General features: G+C 47.1%; 3 protein-coding genes across 3 annotated transcripts; all 3 read right to left on the minus strand.

Annotated features, from left to right (window-relative positions):
* Positions 1 to 755: 755 nt before the first annotated feature.
* Positions 756 to 2,303, minus strand: GGS22DRAFT_191048 (uncharacterized protein; the record flags this gene model as incomplete). Its single annotated transcript, XM_047965070.1, has 3 exons — positions 756 to 1,725; positions 1,795 to 2,003; positions 2,145 to 2,303. 3 exons carry the CDS (start codon positions 2,301 to 2,303, stop codon positions 756 to 758), a joined length of 1,338 nt encoding a protein of 445 aa, XP_047816295.1.
* Positions 2,304 to 3,743: 1,440 nt separating this feature from the next.
* GGS22DRAFT_191049 (T-complex protein 1) lies at positions 3,744 to 5,615 on the minus strand (the record flags this gene model as incomplete). The annotated part of the gene is made up of 5 exons (XM_047965071.1): positions 3,744 to 3,836; positions 3,890 to 5,118; positions 5,185 to 5,393; positions 5,453 to 5,519; positions 5,591 to 5,615. 5 exons carry the CDS (start codon positions 5,613 to 5,615, stop codon positions 3,744 to 3,746), a joined length of 1,623 nt encoding a protein of 540 aa, XP_047816296.1.
* Positions 5,616 to 8,696: 3,081 nt separating this feature from the next.
* GGS22DRAFT_169472 (uncharacterized protein) lies at positions 8,697 to 10,222 on the minus strand. Its single transcript, XM_047962328.1, has 4 exons — positions 10,078 to 10,222; positions 9,946 to 10,013; positions 9,548 to 9,726; positions 8,697 to 9,467 (listed from the first exon to the last, which is right to left on the minus strand). The coding sequence occupies exons 2-4, from the start codon at positions 9,998 to 10,000 to the stop codon at positions 9,354 to 9,356; spliced, it is 348 nt and encodes a 115-aa protein (XP_047816297.1). The 5' UTR covers positions 10,001 to 10,013; positions 10,078 to 10,222; the 3' UTR covers positions 8,697 to 9,353.
* Between the last annotated feature and the right edge of the window lie 7,618 nt (positions 10,223 to 17,840).

Here is a 17,840-nt window from a genome sequence, read left to right on the forward strand (position 1 = left end):
GAAAAAAGAAGAAAAAAAGGAAATCCACGAGGGAAAAATCGAGTTAATTGGTATATATAATATTTCGACTCAAGCCTCTAATTCAAGTGCCCGTCACCTTCACCTAAGGCCTTGCCCGTGCTCACATTGATGGGGTTCTTTCATCATCCTCCAAACAATATCATTTAATGACATTTTGTATAGGTGTAGAATAAGTATATATATGTCTCTAACGTATAAGTTAGGCAGCCGGGTATACAACTCCTAGGCCAATGCCATGGAATAGCCCCATTATGGACTAATTTATTTCCCATTATTGTACATCCTTTCCTTCCTCCATATACTCGGAATCTGGATGGTTTCCTAGAAGGGGGAAAAAGTGCCCTCCTTGTTTTATCCAGCCATACCTCAAGCCCGGCAATCGTATTTTCATATTAACTACCACCTTTTTTTTGGCGACATGTATGGCACTTACCCCCTTGCCACCTGAGGGTCTCCCGTATCCCGTAGCGCAAACATTAAGTTCGCGTTTGGCAATTATTTGCCGTATCTTATAAAACCCCATATGTTAATGGGGACAGAGGCACCACGGACGGCTACAAAGGCTTTACTCGGGATAGCCTATGCCGCCGTCCTAGACTTGAGGTGAACAGGCGCAATCGGAGTAGGTAGGATATATTACTATAACGCGATGAATTGCCCGACAAATCTCGTTCGTTGTAGCCTGTCTAGCGATCATCGCCCTCGGGGTCTGAAACCGTCGCCCGTGTCGTGGATCAATCCGCCTGTGTCGTAGAGCAATCCGTCGTGTCGGAGAAGCTGTCTGGGAGACGATACGTGGAGCAAGAGGGAGGCGGACCTGGTGATCCATGAGGTAACATGTGCGATGACGGCGACGGCGGCGCACCCTGCTCCTTCCTTAACTGATGGCTGTATTTCTCCTCCTCCTCCTCCTCCTCCTTCGGTGCACGGAACTCATCCAACTCGAGATCCACGACCACATCATCTTTCCGTCCTTCGACCCCCGGCCAATGGTCTGTGTGGGAATCGATCTCTATCCGCCCTGTCCTGAAGTGGCCACGGTGAATGGCTTGGTATAACGCGTCATAGTCAAAAGTGTCGTCAGCGACATACGTTCCATGGTCGCCAATATTTCCTCGTCCGGGGACGTCCGTGATACCGTTGTTCAAGGCCCATCTCGTCCACTGTCGCGGGAGGGGAATCTGAGCGGTGAGATACTTGTAGACGGAATGCAATTGTCCGTTCGGGTGGAAGAAGCGAGGGTCTAGAGGGGGTGCTATCGGTCTAACATGCTCAGGCTCTATACCCATACGGGCGAGCTGGACGAGTTGTAGTGGGTGACCGGGGCACACTTGATGATCTTCATGTATATGTCTCACGAGAACCGTCTCTGCAGGTAAAGTCTCGTCCAGGACAGCCACAGCTCTGTTTAAGAGGCGATTAACAGTGCGACGAGCACGGCGAATCACTCTTCGAACTATTCCGCCGTTGGCTACCGGAGCCACAGGTTGGTTTGTAGGAGGTCTCGCAGCTGGATGATGGGCAGCTGGAGTTTCTAGTTCGGGTCTAATGGGGCCTATGACCTGGCCTTCCGCCTGGATGCGGCGAGTAGGGGTGGGTTGTTGCCGAGCTCGCTTCTCCCTGGCTTGGATGAACTCATCCTTATTCTCTCTGAGCCAGCTCTCAAGAGTCTCTCGGCTCGGCATCGCTTCGACGCCATATTTACTAAACCACTTCGTTAGTATATATTTCGCTGCATATTTGTGTTCAAAGGAGGCGAAGATGTAAACTCACTCTACGTGTTCAAAGAGAGACTTGGTAGCTATGATGGTGTCTACATCATTGGTACTTCGGCTCTTAGCCGAGATTTGTCGGGCCGGGTCAGCTTCTGGCACGGTGAAGAATACGGTAGGCAGTGGACGCTGCGGCTTGAAAGGCTTTTTCTTCAACATGAAAAGCTTCATCTGGTCGCGTCGGCGCAACACTGTCTTGGGGCGAGGTGACTGCAACAACAGAAATTAGTATTTGATAATTTCTGAGGGCGCAAATATGTTTCAAATCGAAGATTTGGGTGGGCTTGAAGAAGAGCGCTCAAGACCATGAAAAATCATTGTAAGAGGAGCAAGGAAAGGGAGAATACATACAAGAGGGCGGAATGGGTCTATTCTTTTGAAGGGATCATCACGCTTCTGGCGTTTAGAGAGATGTTCCTCCGCTGCATGCTCAGTTTCCGGTGACGGTTGTTCTGGTACTCTCTCTGCAGCCTCAAGCTCAGCCTTACGCTTTCTAGTCAAGACAGGCATGGTGGCAATAGGTGCAGGATGCAATCGAATAAAAGAACTAAAGGGGTATGAAGATGATGATATAGTGTATGAAGGTAGAGTAAAAGTGGAGTAGAAATCGAGGAGGGTAGGGTGAAGGTAGAATGGAGGTAGTATGAAGAGGTTGAGTGAAAGTTGAGTAAAGGTCAAATAAAAGTATGATGAAGTAAAGGTAGAATAAACCTTGAAGGTAGAGCGAGGGTCGAGTAAGATAGGGTAAAGGTGTCGAGTAAGAGTAGAATAAAGGTAGGGTGAAGGTAGAAGTAAAATAAAATCTTTGTAAAAGTGGTAGTAGTATGAATGTTGTGATGCGCAAAGTATTTGTTGTTCTTGCTACTACTGAGTTGTACGAAGATTTTGTGTGTATGAAGGAGGAAGAAAAAATAGAAAGGAAGATGAGTGTACAAGTAGAAAGATATGTTCAGTCTTAGCTGCTAGGGAAGGCGGTGGGCAGAAAACATGGCAAGTATTTTGGTTTATCAATCTGAAGGAAAGTGCGGTCGAGTCAACCATAATTGAGAGTAGGTAGTTGCCCAAGTAGTGAGTGTATCATGACACACGCCGTCTACCGCCTTCCACAATCATTCCTACCAACCCACTGTGGATATAATTACCTAGTAGATAAGATGAGAAGCCCCAAGCTGTACATACATCTATGAATGTACCAGCACAAAATAATTTCAAACGAGTATCATATATATAAGATGTAATGGCATCATACCAGCATTATGTCTAGGAGTAGATATCTTCAACGCTTGAATGTGACTCCGATAGGCTTTTATACCTACACGCGTATCAACGAAGTAAACCCCCAAGGTTTGCAAGTGAGCAAAATGTTTTGTTCGTATAATAGATTCTATAATTGGTTTTCAGATGATAATTGGCTTCTTTTCTGTGATGGGGTTTGTTTCTGAGTCACGGGATCTCGTTCCCTTTCCTGGACTATTGGAGGACTCTCCAGGTCATGAAGGAAGTGAATCTCTAATGACGCGTTAGACCTTGCGAGAATCTGAGAGGTAGAGGACACGTTTAGATACTTTCCCGAAACCCGTATGGACCCGTAAGCTAGTAGCAGATACAATATTCGGCTTCCAAAACGGTGATTTATGGGATTCTCCTTATATAGCCCCTTTCGAATGTTCTGTCGGCTGATGCACAGTATTTCCGAAGGAACCTGCTCCTGAATCATATATTCTAGGACACACAACACACCTACGGCAAACCAATCTTGTACTACCAAACAAGAGCAATCCTGAATAAGGTGCCACAAAAGTCATGACTAAGTCAATGTGGTAGCAAAGCCATCTATTCCATCTATCTCATGAATTTTAGACCACTTGATGGTACAGGGGTATGTCCTCAAAGTATTCCACGTGTAATGGGCTTGCTTAGCATCTTCATCAATTATTTTTCTTTTTTTCTTTAGTCATCCCCGCCACCTAGTCCCGGAGCTCCGGCTTGCTGTGCTTTCTTGGCGCTGCAGATGTCATCAACTCTCAATAACAGGCAGGCAGCCTATGATAATGTTAGTACTTATGCATAATCGTGGAATAATCGTAGAATCTTACCTCGATGGCGGTCTTGATACTCTGAAGCTTGATCGCCTCGGGCTCCCAGATGCCGTACTCCTGCATATCCACGATCGTTCCAGTATCTCCGTTAATACCCCATGAACTCTTACCCTCTGCTTGTTTGGCGCGGAGTTCAGTGAGAACTCTTACTGGACTAGCACCAGCATTCTGTACTAAAGTTCGAGGAATAACTTCTAGGGCGTCGGCAACGGCCTTGTATGGCCATTGTTGCACACCTTCGATGTTCCTCGCCAGTTGGTTTAATCGTACGGAGACTGCCATCTCAGTAGCTCCACCACCCGGCGATAATCTAGGGTGGAACATAACGTTGCGAGCTACTCCCATAGCGTCTTGGAGATTTCGCTCAATCTCGTTTAGGATATCCTTGGAAGGTCCACGGAGTAGGATTGTGCAAGCCTTGGGTGTCTTGCACTGGGTAAGGAAGGTGAAGTACTCGTCACCAATCTTCTCGATCTCGAACAAACCGCACTGGGTTCCAATATCAGATTCCTGGAGATCATCCACCCGGTTTACGATAGTTGCACCAGTTGCACGAGCTATTCTGTTGTTGTCGGTCTTTCGAACTCTGCGTAGGGCGGTAACATTTGCCTTGACGAAGTAGTGCTGTGCGAGATCCGAAACACCCTTTTCAGTAATGACTAAATCAGGCTTGAAAGCCAAGATTGCCTCACACATAGCCTTAACTTGCTCTTCTTCGATCTGTAGGATACGGTTCCAGTCATCCTCTTTTGTGATCTCGATGTTTGTTTGAGATTCTCCCTTCTTATACTCCAGCGGACAATCTAAGAGGATGATTCTCGGGTTCTCGATCTTCCGTCGCATTTTCGGGTGGGTAATGTCCTTGTTGAGCATGACACCATCTAAGACTTTGCTGTCCTCAATCTCACCACCAGGGACCTTCTCCACACGCGCATATCGCTTGATGTCGACTTCTTTCTTACCGTTTCCAGCCTCCCAGGTGACTGTTCGGACAGCATTAAGAGCTAAGCTGCACATTAGGTCTGTCCATCTGGAAACGAATTTTGTACCGATAGAAGAGGAGATGAGGCCAAACATGGCCTTGTCGTCGTTAATATCTATAGGCAGGGATATCTCGTCGATGATCTCTAGGGCATCCTTAAGCGCACGCTTGAAGGCGGAAATGATAACGACCGGATGTATGTTTCGTTCTAGTTGCGGGAGGGCATATGCTAGAATCTCACCGGCTATTATATAATTAGTACCTAGTCCATGCAAAATATGTCTAAACTATAAGATGGTAGACTACTAACCCATGATGATGACGGTTGTTGTGCCATCACCTACTTCCTCGTCTTGTGTTCTGCTAAGCTCGATCATGCTCTTTGCAGCGGGGTGCGATACTTCGATTTCTCGTAGGATAGCATGGCCGTCGTTCGTCAAGACGATACCGCCCATAGGATCCAGCAACATCTTTAACATAGCCTTGGGGCCAAGACATGATCGAATAATGTCGGAGACGCTGGAATTTGGGTTTAGCGGGGAAAGCAAGGCACGGGTGGTAAAGGGGAGAAGTCATACGTCTTCGCGGCAGCGATGTTAGACAACTGAGCTTTTCGGCCAGTTTGCCTTTCACCGCTTTGGGTGTCTATTATTTGTGGTCAGCTATCTCTGGGTATATTGAAGCTAGGCAAGCTCAAGGATTATGGAGGGGCTCACTCATAACCAAAACGGGAGCCTGCATGTTGAAAGACGTGTGCCAGCGTAATTTCTAGTTGTTTTGGGGTATTTGAATTAGATCGGTGTAAAGGTACAGATGATGACCTTGTACAAACAACGAAGCGACTAAACGACAAGATCTGGTTGAGTTGTCACGTCGCGAAGCTTGTATCCCGATCTCGAAATTGTGCTTGTCCACCTAGAAATTTTGGAGCTCCCCGCGGGAAGTGGAAAAGCTGTTTCGCCGTATTTACCGATCCACACTCAATGCACCTGGTCTGTGCATATATTTGTACCCAAGTAGACACTCTAATTCAACGTCATCAAGGTACCAAAGTATCGTTACACACATTTACCACACAAACGCTACTTCTACGGAAACCTAAATAGCTTCAACTCTCTTTCTTTACAGAGGCCAAGTACTAATTAGCATCGAAACCATTATGTCGAACTTATCAATTTAAGGATGCAAGGGTTAAAATCAGAAAATCAATGAAGGAAAACGGTCGCTCTCAGAAGACCCACCGACTAGGGTGCTTATTAATGAATATCGATGAGGTTCACGATAGCTTCAATGCTGATACTATTCCAAGAAAAGCTCAGGAAGCATCCATCTCTCCAGATATTTCATGGAAAATCTTTCGGTTCTACTAGATCCTCACAGTACTCATTCTAGCCGCCCATGGTCTAGTTTGACTATGATATTGTCGAATATAAGGTGGCCAGCATCCACAGTCAAACGATATAGATCGAGTTTCTAGCGTGTCCAAAGCAATGGACATCCCTCCATCCATAGAGACGTCGATCCCCCCATGTGTCCGTTCGATCGAGCTTCCGCATACGACGGAGCTCGCAGAAACATTATACGAGGCATCCTCACAATGCAACAAAAGAGAAGCACGCGCAGTATAACCTTCGTAGCGGTTACCTATTGTTCATCGAAGCAAGGAGATCATACTTACTAAAGAATTCATTGTCCTGCAAGCCACTGCTTACTATATGCCACGCCATTGAACAGCCGTAGAAATCACAAAACGTACCTACATAAGACACGAGAATAAGATATTGCTTTGACACCGCTACAGCACGTTGGTCTAGAACAAAGCCCATATTCATTCCTTATTTTCTTACTCTAGCAAGCCAATGCATCAAAGATGATCCTGGATATATATCCTACCCCGAGTATACGTATTCGGGAATAATTGTTAGAAGATGATATGTCTTATGGCGAGACCGTTTTGATGCACGCGAGAGTTTTCCTAACTAAGATAGTGATGACCTCTCGCTGTCGTGGGGAACGTATACCTGTTTACGAGTGCCGTTGGAGATACCTAGGCAAAACTAACATTGTATCCGAACGGCTTACCTATTCCATCTTATCCATGTTAACTGTTGCGAACTTCAAACATACCTACCTATTCATCTTACTGCCCAACTTCACACTAAGACTTTAAGTCAATTGTCGTCTTGGCAAAACCGGCTTCACTCTACCATGACACGATCCCAAAGTCCGCCCTACGTCCGTTCAGGCTAAAGCACATCACTACTCATCTCTCGCGGTAAAGCGGTAAGACGTTGAAGGTATTCATCAGCAATTGCCCACTATAACCCCGTCTATAGCGGGTCATCGGTCAAGGAAGGTGATGTCCACGATGATTGAAATGACGGGATTACCGCGTTAGGAAGTTGTCGCTGGTGTGAGAATTTAGTACCTAGAGGTGTCATGCTTTACGATCGTCATGCTCACCGGAACGGAGGCATCTTCTCGAAAACAAGGACGCTTCCCGTAGCCGAAACATTCAACATGCAATAACGGATCGTATCATTACAAGACCGTGATATCGATATTCGATATTCGATATCGACGTCTATGGGAAACCGAGAATAGGATCCCGGCGAACGGCGAAAAAAGAAGAAAAGGGCATTGCGCGTCGTGCACACCGAATGCATCCGCAACGCTCGTATCTGCCGATTCGAAGGCGATCAACATTCGACGTTTCAGCGCGGGCGACGAGCAGGCGATCTAGATTAAAAAAAAAGTTCAAGACTTCGCGACGAACGGGTTGTCGAAGGGAGGTTCGGAGCATAACAGCAACAAGAAGTACGGTGGCAGTAGGGTGATGACCTCCAAGTAAGACGAGGGTGGTATTGCAGGGCTCTGCGATCTCGGACGCAAGCGCTACGAGATAGACAAGCAGGACGGCAAGGTGCATGTGCGGAAAGTCTCATGACTGCTGACGCCTAACAAGGCTACGCAAAGGAGCGTTGGGCGACGGCGATGCGATGCTAACACCACATTTAATATCTGCCGTGCGTATAGCATAGCATAGCATATAATATGTATGCGATTTCTTACCGGCCACTCAAAACGGCTCCGGCCAGGGCTGCCAAGAGTGGCCAGCGTAGATGAAATCGAGGATCTATTTGGCGAGTGAGACGGACCCTAATCGCGATCCGGGTTGCTGCTTCGCGCTCCTCTGCGATGGAAGACGCTGATTTACCGGCGTCGCACAATCTTCATTTACCCGTGCAGGCCGTGTAGGGGATTATCGAAGTGAGGCAATGTGCTGCCACACAACCTTATGCAAAAGGGGGTTACTATCTCATCCTATCCCTCTATCCCTGAGATCCCTTAAATCCCTGAGTCTATGCTGGGTAGGGTGCACAAAGTCAGGTGCCGTCATTAAGTAACAAAGAATCCGGAGCTAGATACGTTGGGGGCTGTCACGATCCCGTCCGTTGCTCCGACCAGGAGGACGGATTGGCATTGGCATTGTCATTGGCATTGTGTTGTATAAACCTGGTTCGCATAGTGTTGCTCCAATCCATCCCGCTCTGTTGGGTTCTGTTCCTTAAGGAGTTCTAGGGGTCCTTCAATTGGAACGCCCAAGATCTTGGACGTGGTCTGATTTATTGTGATCCTTCGGCACAGTGAGCGCCAATTGGAGATCCTCGAAAGCCATCGGGACGGGCAGCATTCTGTACTTACATACCTCTTAGGCGCCGAAGGGATATCTTACTCACTGTTAATTGCGTAAATAGGTACCTGATTCCTTCTTTACACGCATAATACGCTTAGCTGTCCCGAAAAAGAAAAACCAACGTGCTACAGAAACAAGAGTGGCAAAGCCACCTTCGTACGATACAGTACAGTACAGTACAGCAGTTCTCAACCGGTTCACCATGGAGAGTTTACTATTCCCGAACCATACGTGAACCAAGTGTGTTCATCTTACTTTTGTTTTCGGCAGCACGGTTCCGTGCCTGCGTGCCTAGGGCAGGGACTAAGTTACGGACATTTTTCCCACGCTGCCACGGCTTGCTATGTACGTCCTAGCTGTCGCTACCCCTTCTCGTGGTAAGCACAATTGCCTGCTGGTGGGAGATCCTTCGGTCGGAAACCAACTCCTATCCGATGGATTGGGAATAATAACGCGAGTAAATTTCCCGTGTGCCAGCCAGGTGGGACGAACGAGGTAATGGGCGTTCCCTCCCTGGGTCGATCATAGGGCTTCGATCCTAGATGTGCTCAACAGTGGCTTCGAAGTCCTGGAGTAAAAAAACATCAGCACTAACGTCAATATGTGAAGAGTTTGGCATGTCTACGCCAGGGATCTCAAGCCATCGCCCGCCCTTTCAGTCCTCTAGCAGTCTAGTAGCTAGCCACAGAGGCAAGGGACCCAGTAAACGGTAATGTGTGACGCTAACGTCTCAGGATCGTCTTTTCGCAATCCTGGCGACGATAAGCAAAAATCAGTAAACATCATAGCCTTTTCCCCCCAAGCTTCACGATGCAGCCACGAATGTGATGGGAAAATAAGAACCGCTGCGTCGGCGCGGGGAGGCCAATGAGAGGGCAGGGTGGGATCCTTCTATGCTACGGTAAGCCACATTAGCTTACTTATGCCTTAAACGAGGAATGGGGTGTCGTTAATAAGAAACATGCCGTGACCTTACGATACGGCGTCGCAGCCACGCTGCCACGCTGGAAATAACGCCAAGTTGACGTAAAGTTGAGTGAGCATCGTTGCCACTAGTGGCGGATATGTCGTGATAGATCCTCAAGGAGCGCCCAGCAGTTCTCCATTTTGGAGAACGTGGAATTCGCGTGCCTGAGCGAGAAAAGCATACTTCTGCTAGCTCAGTATCAGAGACATGCATGACATTTTGGTCCTGCGTCTAGCCGTCCATATTCATAGCTGCTATAGAGCTCTGTGCCCTTGCTGTCCTGTGGCTGGGGAGAGTTCTCGCCGGGTCTCGAACAACAGGGGAACGGCCTCGCAGCATCACGATGCTGCACAGGAACGAAATAGGAACAAATCCAATGTAGGTAAGAGACAGTTTAAACGCCTTACGTAAACACCTTGGAATGTTGCAGAGCATGATGCATAAGAAATTCCATGTTGCCATTCTCACTTAATAACTGTAAAACAAGGCGTTAGATAGATCACCATCGCAGACGGCATGTTTTGCCTCGTCACACTTACGCCGGTCTTGCTAGTTTACGCTCTCAACGTACTAGGTATTATCCTTTGATCCGATGCATCGTGCACGACGCTAGGGCTGGCATAGCAGTGGCAACATCTATGAAAACTTTTACGAGACGCAGGCAGCTGGGAAACGATTGTTACAGAATAGCCGATGACCGGTATTCCGGCCGAGATTGCGTGCAGCAAGGCAGTGTATTGTAATTTACGCGGCAGGATACTTGAGTTCAGCGTATAGGTAATTCAGCGAATTCAGCGTATTGGGTAACACTGCTGTGTGCCGTGTGACCCAAGCCAAAGGCAAGATTCAGCGCCTGTAGTGTGTGTGCGGACCTACAGTAGAAGCGTTTGGCCCTAGTTGGACACTGCCGTTGTATAACATGACATGTCGTCTTCCAAGCAGGCTCTCCAGGCTCCCGTTCGTTTTGACTATTAGGTCTGGCCTTGGATAGAACCAACGCCGTCTGCCTTACCTGAACGATTTAACGAACTTTTGCATATTACTACGCAACTAGACGACCTAAAGAAGGCTGCTGCCGGTGACTTGGGATGGATAAAACGAGGTCACCAATAAGAAGGGTACCACAAGCCCGCTAGGGATGCAGTCGGTTGCTTTTGTTGACTTCGTGCCATGGAGAGGCCATGGAGAGGCCACTTATTCATTAATCCAATTCGAAGCTCTCACAGGATTGAAACAATCCCGTAGCTCCGATGGTTGTATGATCGCCATGGCAGGTAGTGGCAGATAGTGGCAGCTCTGGCAGACCAAGTTTCGCCTATCGCCAAGGGCTCGATCCATTATTGGTCGAGGTGTGGGCGTATCTCGCAAGTCGAGTCGTGATTCACCCATGGATGAGATTGGAAAGGTACCAATGTACTGCGTACTGCGTACATCTTAGGCCTATCAATACTTTGATGCGGCTGACGACGACTTTTTCCATGGTTGGTGCAGGGTTGGGAATCCTTATCCTTGCAAATTGAGGATTCGAGAGGAAGAAAAAAAAAAGTAAAATCGAGATTTGACAGCGGATTGCCCAAAACTGACAAAGAAATCTCACTTACAGGTACGTGCATATGCCAAGCTTGAAGAATGCGGGGTTTTAGTTAATACGCGTATAACTTTGGATCATATTATTCATAAAGCAAAATACACTTTTAAGATGTGAATACGTACATATATACATACATGTATATATGTACCTAGGTATCTACATATTCACAATATTCACATATGGAGGCGAATAAGGGGTAATACAGCCCAAGCGACGATGGAACATACGATAAGTCTCGGAGTTTACTCTACGGAATTTCGCTTAGTTTTATCACGAGTCGTTTTATTATTCCCATAACTCCATTTCGGCATGATTCCCGCGTCATATGAAAGATAAACGTCATAAACGAGGCTGCCGAGGTGCGGGCGAAACCGTATCGGACATCCGATAGCTTGTGTCTCAAGAAGTTCCAACTTCGCATGATATGGCTGATATGCATGTATATATGTATGTAAAGCACTGATACAGCACATGCAGACGATGTCATAGCAGTGTCTCTCTGCACTCTATGCATACATATATGATGTTCAGAGGCTTAAATTATATTAAACACGCACATATATTGCCATGTAAATAAGCTTATAATACGGAATTTGCCATCTCACCATCTCACGAATATCGTTACTGTGTAACTCGAGAGGTTCGGGAGGCTCTTCTCAGGCTCGCATTGCGCCCCACGTGCGTACATGACTCAAGTACGATGATCTTATCAAAGATATCGATTAATATGGCAGTGTAGTGTTGGTCGTCATCGAGGAAACTATTTTAACCCTTGTCGAGAGTGTCAAATTTGGACCCGTTCTGTGGCTTAACGATTTTAGGGATGGTTTACGGGCGTAAGATTGGTGCATGATGAAAAAACCGCTTATTCCCGCTTGGCGTCGAAAAGTAGTGCGATAGTCTCAATAGCTAATAGCCATGGGTATTTCGGTATCGTATAACAAGCGCCAGTGCTAGTTGAAGAAGAAGATATCTTGTCATTCTGGAACAAGGTTATACTGTAGATCTCAGACCCTTTACTAGAACAATTGCGAAAAATACCCCTTAATCATTCACGATCTTCAACTCGATCTGTAATAAAACCTTGAAATGTGATACCGTGAATAATGTTCATAATCCGGGATTTGCAAGGGCAAAGTTGTGGTTCGGCCGGTACATTGGCCGGGCATATCATTCTAGTTTAGGTAAAGTCCCGATGCGAAGCACAAGGATATTTTCCTGGCTATCAAGCGGCTTAGTATGGGAAAGGGGAGGGAATGGAAAAGTCTGGGGTTGCCAATTCCGCCTTTTCGCGCCGCGTGCACTCTTACATAGTACGATCTGCTACATACAGTGGTTCTGATAATTATTAGTACAGAATTAAATGGTAGTTGCGGACAATTATGACAAATACAACCTGATATTAGACGATGACAATTCGAGTTTGGCTCGCCTATAATGAGATCAATAATGTCCTAGGAACAATGCACTATCCGCAGTGCCTGACCTTGCTCAGAATTCGGAACGGCCAGTTACGGAGATAAGTGGTAGCGAGCCCACATAGTACGAAATCCGTGATCATTAATAATATATGATTAGTTATCATATAAATATATGCCTTGCACTGATATTATTAAGGATACGCTTATCCTTGAGGGTGCTAGGACGATCGATGTCCGAGATAAGTAAAGCAAGATCAAGTAGGTAACAATCGTAGTGGGTTCGAAACTAGTATGAAGGACAGTAGATCTGAGGGTTGAAGGCATCGTCAACAGCCCTGGCTGTCTCTCAACAACTTACTAGGTATGGTTTGATCCAATCTTTCCTAGTCTCGTGACGATACCAATCCATGGTCGCGATGGTGTAGGTAAGGTATGCTGCTAAACCACCTGGTTCATTATCTTCAGTAAGATCCCGCTAGTCTCTAGAAATCTCTAGGGTTTCTTATTAAAAGCAAGGGATTTTACCATGAACCATGTTGACCATGCCGCAATGCCGAGACACCTAACGGCCCCTAGAAATACTCTCGCGTGGTTGAGATAACACGAAGAATGCGCAGTACAGCGTAAGAAGACCGATAGCATGGGTAGGGGGAGTCAAGAGCGACGATGGATTCATAGTTTCATACTACTTTTGACTGTGCTACATGGTATAGTACAATGTTCATGTGACTACATTCTCCTGCCGGTAAGCAGCTAGAATCATACCTCATTCCTTAGACGTCATCAAAATCCTCCGCTTCTAGGCTTGTCTTAAGTGATATTAGGCCAACCTGCAAGGCACCCAAAGAAGCCTGCATAGCGCTACGTACTCCAATTCTGAGGAACACCAAAATCTCACCCAGCCAAGCCTAAACCGAAGTCACGATTAAAACCCGGGAATGTATTAAGATGAACAGGCTGACAAGAACTCGACGCCTTTCGTAAAGCCTTGGGTTGTCCAGGGTTCTATGACTGTCGGTTCCTGCATATGAAACCCTGCGATAGTCAAGTGGCGGAGACCCTAAAAAAGACCCTCATTGTTTATATCCATCGATAGTCATCAAGAAAATCGGACGAAACTAGGTATCTAATTCTTCTCGAAAAGATATTCATGTCTGCTCAGCTCGTTAAGTGAAGTTTTCTGTTATGCACATACCTTAGGTGGTTTAGTAAATTCTGTAGTAAGCAGCTGGAACTTCCAGCTTGCGTCTAACTAACTTGTGTACTAATTAATTTTGCACCCAATAGTCTTCACAATCTGGTCGCCGACCCGACTCATTGGAACGCACTATTGCTCGGGTAGTCGATGTACGTACTACAATCTCGCCACTGAAGGTCTCGTCGACCTTGTCGACCACACCCAGGAGAAAATTAAGCCAGGTCCATTACCAAAAGGACAGACAGCCCCATAGTGTTTCTAGCGTTTCTAGGACCAAATATTTTTTTTCGATGGCGCCACTTAAGACCTAGCCGAACTGGTGATAGTACTTGCGGTATTCGTTCCGTCTTAACCAATCGATCCGGCAACCATCAACACACTTAATCTGACTTCGAGCTCAGCCCTGGCAAGCTAGGCCTCGATCGGAACTCGGTTCGGCTCCAGACCTTGAGGGAGTGGTTTGGAGTGGTAGAAGCTGCAAAGTGTACAAGGAATAGTGCTGATGACCACGAGAAATGAGACCCAGCAGTCTGGGAAAGAAGATTCCCGAACCTGATACGAACTATGGTCTCGGTGCTCATGCTTCCTTTCCGTTCCAAATGGAGAAAACCTCTTACGTGAGAATGGCGGCTTTCGTGCCCTCCTTAGCTAGGCGAGAGGCGCCAACTTGGTTCTTGCGGTCAAGCCATCGGACTTTGGCGACTCAGATTCCAAGGGATCGGGCCATGTGTACCAGAAACAAAGTCCCTTGGTGTGCCGATGTTTATAGAAATTGCATGGTAGCGATAGTCCGTGATATCTTGTTTGGCTTTCAGGCCACGATTTGTTTGGCCTGCTCGCGAAGATATTATTGTATGTACCTATATTAGCGCCAACTTCAACATAAAGGCCGTCGGAGAGGCTGAAAGAACAGACGAACTGAGGATGACGATCAACAGATTTACGAAAGTCCCTATCTTACTAGCCCTAACCGCGCTCGGGTCGCAAGCTGTCCCTGAACGAGCTCTAGCGCGAACGAGGACCAACCCCAGCAGCCCCAGAAGCCCCAGTCTAGCTGTCTAGGACGACAGGTAGGGGTGCACCTTGAAAAAAATATCCTCAAAAGGATAACGTCTTTTGCCATGTCACAGACCTCCACTGAAGCCGTGCACTCGTTAGTTCGTAGCGTCCCGTCCCTTTCGACATTCCTCCCTCTGGTCTATTACCTTGGTCTCGGAATCGCGGCGTGCCGAAAGAGGACCACTTCGTCGGGACTCGCGCGCAAACATGCTCACTCAGCCAGCGTTAACCCCGTTGGCCTAGATAGTTTCATTATACGACGCTTGTAGCGAAGAATCTCGGAGCCAAGTTGGAATTCTCTGGCCCCAAAAGAGGTTAGAGTTCCATCATCACACAATTTCCCAGCACTGGGGATCCGAATGACCATAGCTTCTTGGCTATGGCGCCTTCGTCGTCGTTCATTGGGTACCCTACGGATTTACACGATACCCACTTGTTCATGCACACGTTCTCTGCCGACCTCGCCGAACTTGGCATCTCAATTACAAAAATGGAAAAGTGATAGGTAATATTTTGGGGTGAAGGGGGGGGGAAGACCAATCAATCCTCGATGTTGCTCTCTCTTTCTCTGGGTATCCCCTTCGAAGGGAAAGGGTAGACTCGGTACACGACAAACTGATACAACATGTAGCTGAAAATAGCCGGATTGGGTCGGGATATTTGATTGCATTTAAGAGTCACATAACGTCAACTCGATCCATGGAAACATGACGAAAGTTGCGCGTGGGGGTCAAATAAAATAGGAAGATATGGGAAGATATGGGAAGAAATGGAAAAAACCGGCTCCTGTTTTTGTTTAGCTTATTCCTTTTTGCATCTTGAATCGAGCTACGGGCCGAGTTTGGGCTTTCGTAGCTCAGCTCCCCCTTCCGGACCCGTTTCGGTTCGCCGGTCTCTCTTGTCTCTAAGCCAAGGATCATGGCAGTTCATGGTTCATGTCAGTTAAACCTGTCGGGCGTTGGTTACCTACCGTTAGTTAGTTACTTACATAGTCGCGAGGCGTTCGCATACATAACGCCATGTACGCTGTACGGAGTATGTACTATAATATGTATGAGAGATGTGATAGGTATCTTCCGAACCCCCTTCTTCCTTTTTCCCCACCTCCAATGCCCCTGGCTGCATCTGCGCATCTGCACGGCTGCAGAAGACGCAATAAGATGCAAAGATTGGGGGACAGGATAACGGCGAATATTCGGAATAGATTAAGAATAAGATGTACGTATGTATGTATGTATGTAAAGATACTGTACTGAGGTAGTCAGATAATCAACAGAAATCTGCCTTTCCCCCATTCGTACTAAATCGCAACCAGCCGCGTGCTACGCTGTTTCGTCAGCGTCCAAGACAATAACCCCTTTCTTTCGCAAATGACCTAGCTTCACGGGGTTGCCTACCAAATATAACGGGGCCTGCGTCTGCACATGTGCATTGAATGTGACCTAGCGAATCGCCGAGCCTTCTGCAAGTAGCTTAGGAGAATAGGGAGCTCCTAGCAGATCAAATTAGCACACTCATCCAACTGCATATATACATACCTGACACTACCTACCTACAGCATCTCGTCTATATATTGCGCTATGAGATAGAGCCTTGATAGTGGTGGCCTTGCGTTCGACTTTACACGGCTAGTCGGCAGTTTGGTCGCTAATTTCGAATGTTCCTAGATCTAGCAGCTACAAAAGGCCTGATGATCATGAGCCATAGGCCTAAGATGTCGTAATCGCTTGGACACTATATTTCTTAGCTATTCAGAGTCCGAGCTTGGCGTACCTGGAGGGAATAGACTGAATGACTACTAACATTTATAGCCTGGTTAATGTATGGAGACTTCATCTTGTCCGTTCTAGCGCGAGCTCTCTACCTAGTACCGATTAAACCCAGATCTAGGTGGGTAATCTAATGTGACTATATCGCGGGAGGGCGCTCCACCCACACTGAAGGTCTCCATCTATCCTATCTCTATCATGTACCCACCTATTCTCCAGTAGTTTCAGATGGATATTCCACATGCTCTCGACGCATGCCTACTCATATCAGAGAGATAGACACCCAAGGCAAGACAGATACATCCCACGCGGACCCTCCCTTCGAGTTTCGAGGTTAAATTCTTGCCGTGGAACTAGCCAGGATAGAGTGGACACGCCGACACGGGAAGATATACATATCCTGATTCAAGTAACCCGTGTTGTTGCGTCGGCGTCGGCGGTGCAGCTACCTACAGCCAGGGTGGCAGTAGGCGTTTCCGTTGATGCTGGTTGTGCGGTGGTAGCAAGTAGCAAGGGACGTAGTCGAAGCCTTGCAGGTCCGCAGGCCTCCAGCAGCCTGTATCATTCGCAGGTGCCTGCCGCGCAGCGTCGCGCATGTCAGCTCAGCAGCATTTGAGACTCCAATATTCGAACAGGACGTTATCTCTGGATATATTGCCGTAGTCAATTGTGTGCAGCATTTCGCAACCCGTTAGCATACTATCCTTCCTTCGACGGGCCATGTTAAGACGTTGTTAAGACGTAATGCCATCGAAGATCTCAATTCTGTTTTTACGTCCTAACCGCGACAGCCTCGTCACGGGTCCTAATCTTAGCATCTCTTCAAATTCGATAAGATCAACCTTGTATAACGTAAGTTACAGTACTATGCCCAGAGGTCGACGATTGTGGTACCAGGTATCGATACACCACGTCGTCTCCTAATGTTTTAAGTGCGAAAATATGTATGGGGTAGCACGAAACAGTCGTCGAGCATTGCTTAATTGAAAGGATATGCTAAGCACCTTTCCTACACTGGCATCGTGGTCCGCTACGCCAGATCGACAAAGCCAGTGACGCTAGACGAGGTTGTAGTGTTATAGCTTTCGTAAACCTAGTACCGTATCTCAACAACCTTGCGGTCCCTGGAAAGACTTCAGATTTGTCGGCCGAGTAGAAAGTGGATGCGCTTTATAAGAAGCGACAAACATACTATGTAGCAGACCTGCAGATTCAGGGTCCTGACGAAATGGAAGGTCCAGAATTGACCTGTTGAATTATGAGC

Source organism: Annulohypoxylon maeteangense, assembly GCF_022496945.1.
Source record: "Annulohypoxylon maeteangense strain CBS 123835 unplaced genomic scaffold GGS22scaffold_15, whole genome shotgun sequence".
Lineage (NCBI taxonomy): Eukaryota > Fungi > Ascomycota > Sordariomycetes > Xylariales > Hypoxylaceae > Annulohypoxylon > Annulohypoxylon maeteangense.

Excerpts from the sequence above, each read along its gene's own strand:
- GGS22DRAFT_169472 (XM_047962328.1), bottom strand. The coding sequence starts at position 10,000 with ATGGCAACATGGAATTTCTTATGCATCATGCTCTGCAACATTCCAAGG. Across the intron at positions 9,727-9,945 it reads CAACATTCCAAGGTGTTTAC|CAGAAGTATGCTTTTCTCGC; the intron begins GTAAGGCGTTTA and ends ATACTGAGCTAG. Across the intron at positions 9,468-9,547 it reads CGTGGCTGCGACGCCGTATC|CATAGAAGGATCCCACCCTG; the intron begins GTAAGGTCACGG and ends GGCTTACCGTAG.